This window comes from Scyliorhinus torazame, chromosome 3 (genome assembly GCF_047496885.1).
Source record: "Scyliorhinus torazame isolate Kashiwa2021f chromosome 3, sScyTor2.1, whole genome shotgun sequence".
NCBI lineage: Eukaryota > Metazoa > Chordata > Chondrichthyes > Carcharhiniformes > Scyliorhinidae > Scyliorhinus > Scyliorhinus torazame.
Window position 1 is genome coordinate 207,909,310 of NC_092709.1, and position 5,900 is coordinate 207,915,209.

At 47.1% G+C, this 5,900-nt stretch overlaps 1 protein-coding gene across 4 annotated transcripts in view; it reads right to left on the reverse strand.

Annotated features, from left to right (window-relative positions):
- ppat (phosphoribosyl pyrophosphate amidotransferase) overlaps nt 1–5,900 on the reverse strand; it is a 104,871-nt gene that overhangs the window by 91,965 nt on the left and 7,006 nt on the right. Inside the window, exon 1 of one of the 4 annotated variants that reach the window (XM_072496822.1) lies at nt 5,373–5,629. The exons of 1 other annotated variant lie outside the window; for it this stretch is intronic. In XM_072496822.1, the coding sequence (XP_072352923.1) occupies nt 5,373–5,500 (128 nt within the window). In that variant the 5' untranslated portion in view covers nt 5,501–5,629. Of the gene's footprint in view, nt 1–5,247; nt 5,270–5,372; nt 5,630–5,900 lie in introns of those variants that run through there. 2 more of the 4 variants (XM_072496824.1, XM_072496826.1) reach the window with 2 other exon arrangements.

Below are 5,900 nucleotides of genomic sequence, written 5' to 3' on the forward strand. Positions count from 1 at the left end.
AGATAGCACCTGGTAAACCCACGAACACTACCATCTAGAACAGTGGTGGGGAAACCTGCAGCCCAAGGGTCACCCAGGCCCATTTGGGTTGAGTGCAGTCCATGATATTGCCCACACACAGGGTTGCTACATTCCACTGATTTCTGCACATGTAGTTTTTTTCCAACTGGTTGGATTGGATTTGTTTATTGTCACGTGTACGGAGGTACAGTGAAAAGTATTTTTCTGCGAGCAGCTCAACAGATCATTAAGTACACGAGAAGAAAAGGGAATAAAAGAAAATACATAATATGGCAACACAACATATACAATGTAACTACATAAGCACTGGCATCGGATGAAGCATACAGAGTGTAGTGTTAATGAGGTCAGTCCATAAGAGGGTCATTTAGGAGTCTGGTGACAGTGGGAAGAAGCTGTTTTTGAGTCTGTTTGTGCGTGTTCTCAGACTTCTGTATCTCCTGCCCGATGGAAGAAGTTGGAAGAGTGAGTAAGCTGGGTGGGAGGGATCTTTGATTATGCTGCCCGCTTTCCCCAGGCAGCGGGAGTTGTAGATGGAGTCAATGGATGGGAGGCAAGTTTGTGTGATGGACTGGGCGGTGTTCACGACTCGCTGAAGTTTCTTGCGGTCCTGGGCCGAGCAGTTGCCATACCAGGCTGTGATGCAGCCCGATAGGATGCTTTCTATGGTGCATCTGTAAAAGTTGGTAAGGGTTAATGTGGACATGCCGAATTTCCTTAGTTTCCGGAGGAAGTATAGGCGCTGTTGCGCTTCCTTGGTGGTAGCGTCGACGTGGGTGGACCAGGACAGATGATTTTTGGAGAGGTGCACCCCTAGGAATTTGAAACTGAATAACTGAAGTGATATGTAAAGCAAGGGCAAGTGAGGTATGTGCTGATTGCACACATGACTGTAAGAGCCATGCACTCCCTCTGCATCCAAAGTGTTAATATTTATTTTGTATTTGCCATTTGAAGAAATTGATGATCGTTCTATTAATATATAACTGAATAATCAGTTTATGTAATACAAATATGTGAAAAAATGAAAATCGCTTTTTGTCACAAGTAGGCTTCAAATGAAATTACTGTGAAAAGCCCCTAGTCGCCACATCCCGGTGCCTGTTCGGGGAGGCTGGTACGGGAATTGAACAGTGCTGCTGGCCTGTCCTGGTCTGCTTTCAAAGCCAGCGATTTAGCCCTGTGGTCGTTCCCCTTAGTAACAAGTATACCGCTTTGGATACTGTTGGGGGGACAGGACTTACCAGGGGTAAGCCATGGGGTACAGGTCTCTGGCACAGAGTCTGTCCCTGTTGCTCAGAAGGGAAGGGGGGGGGGGGGTAGAGGAGTAGAGCATTAGTCATTGGAGACTCCATAGTTAGGGGGATAGATAGGAGATTCTGTGGGAACGAGAGACTCGCGATTGGTGTGTTGCCTCCCAGGTGCGTGATGTCTCGGATCGTGTTTTCGGGATCCTTAAGGGAGAGGGGGAGCAGCCCCAAGTCGTGGTCCACATAGGTACCAACGACATAGGTAGGAAAAGGGATAGGGCTGTAAGGCAGGAATTCAGGGAGCTAGGGTGGAAACTTAGATCTAGGACAAACAGAGTTATTATCTCTGGGTTGTTACCCGTGCCACGTGATAGCGAGACGAGGAATAGGGAGAGAGAGGAGTTCAACACGTGGCTACAGGGATGGTGCAGGAGGGAGGGTTTCAGATTTCTGGATAATTGGAGCTCATTCTGGTGTCGGTGGGACCTTTACAAACGGGATAGTCTACACCTAGACCAGTGGGGTACCAATATCCTGGGGGGGAAATTTGCTAATGCTCTTCGGGAGGGTTTAAACTAGTTCAGCAGGGGCTTGAGCCTGAATTGTAGCTCCAGTATACAGGAGGTTGAGAGTAGTGAGGTCATGAGTAAGGTTTCAAAGTTGCAGGAGTGTACCGGCAGGCAGGAAGGTGGTTTAAAGTGTGTCTTCTTCAATGCCAGCAGCATCCGGAATAAGGTGGGTGAACTTGTGGCATGGGTTGGTACCTGGAACTTCGATGTTGTGGCCATTTCAGAGACATGGATAGAGCAGGGACAGGAATGGTTGTTGCAGGTGCCAAGGTTTAGATATTTCAGTAAGCCCAGGGAAGGTGGTAAAAGAGGGGGAGGGGTGTCATTGTTAGTCAAGGACAGTATTACGGTGGCAGAAAGGATGTTTGATGAGGACTCATCTACTGAGGTAGTATGGGCTGAGGTTAGAAACAGGAAAGGAGAGGTCACCCTGTTAGGGGTTTTCTATAGGCCTCTGAAAAGTTCCAGAGATGTAGAGGAAAGGATTGCAAAGATGATTCTGGATAGGAGCGAAAGCAACAGGGTAGTTGTTATGGGGGACTTTAACTTTCCAAATATTGACTGGAAACGCTATAGTTAGAGTACTTTAGATGGGTCTGTTTTTGTCCAATGAGTGCAGGAGGGTTTCCTGACACAGTATGTAGATAGGCCAACGAGAGGCGAAGCCATATAGGATTTGGTACTGGGTAATGAACCAGGACAGGTGTTAGATATGGAGGTAGGTGAGCACTTTGGCGATAGTGACCACAATTCCATTACGTTTACTTTAGTGATGGAAAGGGATAGGGATGTACCACAGGGCAAGAGTTATATCTGGGGGAAAGGCAATGATGATGCGATGTGGCAAGACTTAGGATGCATCAGATGGAGAGGAAAACTGTAGGGGATGGGCACAATGGAAATGTGGAGCTTGTTCAAGGTACAGCTACTGCATGTCCTTGATAAGTATGTACCGGTCAGGCAGGGAGGGAGTGATCGAGCAAGGGAACCGTGGTTTACTAAAGCAGTCGAAACACTTGTCAAGAGGAAGAAGGAGGCTTATGTAAAGATGAGACATGAAGGTTCAGTTAGGGTGCTCGCTCGAGAGTTACAAGTTAGCTGGGAAGGACTTAAAGAGAGAGCTAAGAAGAGCCAGGAGAGGACATGAGAAGTCTTTGGCAGGTAGGATCAAGGATAACCCTAAAGCTTTCTATAGATGTCAGGAATAAACAAATGACTAGGGTAAGAGTAGGGCCAGTCAAAGACAGTAGTGGGAAGTTGTGCTTGGAGTCCGAGGAGATAGGAGAGGTGCTAAATGAATATTTTTTGTCAGTACTCACACAGGAAAAAGACAATGTTGTCGAGGAGAATACTGAGATTTAGGCTACTAGACTAGAAGGGCTTGAGGTTCATAAGGAGGAGGTGTTAGCAATTCTGGAAAGTGTGAAAATAGATACCTCCCCTGGGCCAGATGGGATTTATCCTAGGATTCTCTGGGAAGCTAGGGAGGAGATTGCGGAGCCTTTGGCTTTGATCTTTAAGTCATCTTTGTCTACAGGAATAGTGCCAGAAGACTGGAGGATAGCAAATGTTGTCCTCTTGTTCAAGAAGGGGAGTAGAGAAAACCCCGGTAACTGTAGACCAGTGAGCCTTACTTCTGTTGCGGACAAAATCTTGGAAAGGTTTATAAGAGATAGGATGTATAATCATCTGGAAAGAAATAATTTGATTAGAGATAGTCAACACGGTTTTGTGAAGGGTAGGTCATGCCTCACAAACCTTATTGAGTTCTTTGAGAAGGCGACCAAACAGGTGGATGAGGGTAAAGCAGTTGATGTGGTGTATATTGATTTCAGTAAAGCATTTGATAAGGTTCCCCACGGTAGGCTACTGCAGAAAATACGGAGGCATGGGATTCAGGGTGATTTAGCAGTTTGGATCAGAAATTGGCTAGCTGGAAGAAGACAAAGGGTGGTGGTTGATGGGAAATGTTTAGACTGGAGTCCAGTTACTAGTGGTGTACCACAAAGGATCTGGTTTGGGGCCACTGACCTGGAGGAGGGCGCAGAAGGATGGGTGAGTAAATTTGCAGATGACACTAAAGTTGGTGGAGTTGTGGACAGTGCGGAAGGATGTTACAAGTTACAGAGAGACATAGATAAGCTGCAGCACTGGGCTGAGAGGTGGCAAATGGAGTTTAATGCAGAAAAGTGTGAGGCGATTCATTTTGGAAGGAATAACAGGAAGACAGAGTACTGGGCTAATGGCAAGATTCTTGGCAGTGTGGATGAGCAGAGAGATCTCGGTGTCCATGTACATGGATCCCTGAAAGTTGCCACCCAGGTTGAGAGGGTTGTGAAGAAGGCGTACGGTGTGTTAGCTTTTATTGGTAAAGGGATTGAGTTTCGGAGCCATGAGGTCATGTTGCAGCTGTACAAAACTCTGGTGCGGCCGCATTTGGAGTATCGCGTGCAATTCTGGTCGCCACATTATCGGAAGGATGTGGAAGCATTGGAAAGGGTGCAGAGGAGATTTACCAAAATGTTGCCTGGTATGGAGGGAAGATCTATGAGGAAAGGCTGAGGGACTTGAGGCTGTTTTCGTTAGAGAGAAGGTTAAGAGGTGGCTTAATTGAGGCATACAAGATGATCAGAGGATTGGATAGGGTGGACAGTGAGAGCCTTTTTCCTCGGATGGTGATGTCTATCACAAGGGGACATAGCTTTAAATTGAGGGGAAATAGATATAGGACAGATGTCAGAGGTAGGTTCTTTACTCAGAGAGTAGTAAGGGCGTGGAATGCCCTGCCTGCAACAGTAGTGGACTCGCCAACACTAAGGGCATTCAAATGGTCATTGGATAGACATATGGACGATAAGGGAATAGTGTAGATGGGCTTTAGAGTGGTTTCACAGGTTGGCGCAACATCAAGGGCCGAAGGGCCTGTACTGCGCTGTAATGTTCTATGTTCTAAACCAGCCCATGTGGCATGTATTAAATGTATTTAATCTTATTCATGGGGTCATGGTTAATAAACAAGCCTGATTTCAAACTTGCGGCCCACTGAGATGAAGGGGGCATTCATGCAGCTCACTCACTGGCCGAGGTTGCCCAGAAGGACAGGACAAGGACAACAGACAAGTAGAAACACCGCCGCTTGGAACTCCAAGTCACTCACCATCCCACTGCATTAAGGAAAATACATGCTGGTCCAGTTAGCGAAGCCCACACCCCAGGAAAAAAAGCAAAATCTACAAAGTTAACCCTTCATTCGCACTCTCCAGAGAAGTTGCCTGACCGGAGCCTTTCCAGCATCTTGTTTTTAAATGTCAGATTACCAGCGTTCTGCAGTGTTTTACATTATTAAACAGCGTATTTGTAAATACAAAGACAGTATGCTTCTCTCGCTCAATTGACCCCACACGCACCATGAAAAACAAATCAGTCTGCAGAAACTTCCTTTGCAAACAGCTCGTTCTGTTGCCATGATGCCCCTGCATTTGGGAAGGGATTCTGCGCTGCAACAGAAGATGCTCCTATCCCTCAGTGTTACCTGTGTTGCAGAGCCACCAACCCCAGGGCGATAACATGAGGCACATCCAAGTGTGTCGGCCACTCGCCGGTGGCAATGCAGCCGAACACGCCGCATTCCTCCCCGATCCCCGACACTTCAAACTCCATGGCTCCGCTGAAACCCCCACAAGCTCAACACCACCTGCTTTAATTATAACTAGAGGGAAAGGGGGCAATAAATACCCAACCAACCCGCTCAATACGTTCCTGAAATAAACTGCAACTCCCAGCCCGCCCCGCCCCCAGCACATCAGCGCCTCCGCCGAGCCCACGTGCTCCCCATCCCCCACACTGGGCCGGACCAAAATCCCAAAGGCGTGCAGGGGGGGGGGGGGGGGGGGCGATGCAATATAAACATATATAACTTGTCGCTGACTTTGACTTTCTTATTTATGGAACACTATTAAAAAAAGTATTGCAATGAGAATATATTTTTTACAGGTTCCCCCTCTTTATACAAATGGGTAATTTTTGATAACGGCCTTTTGTTACCCCTTGCCTGTGTCTC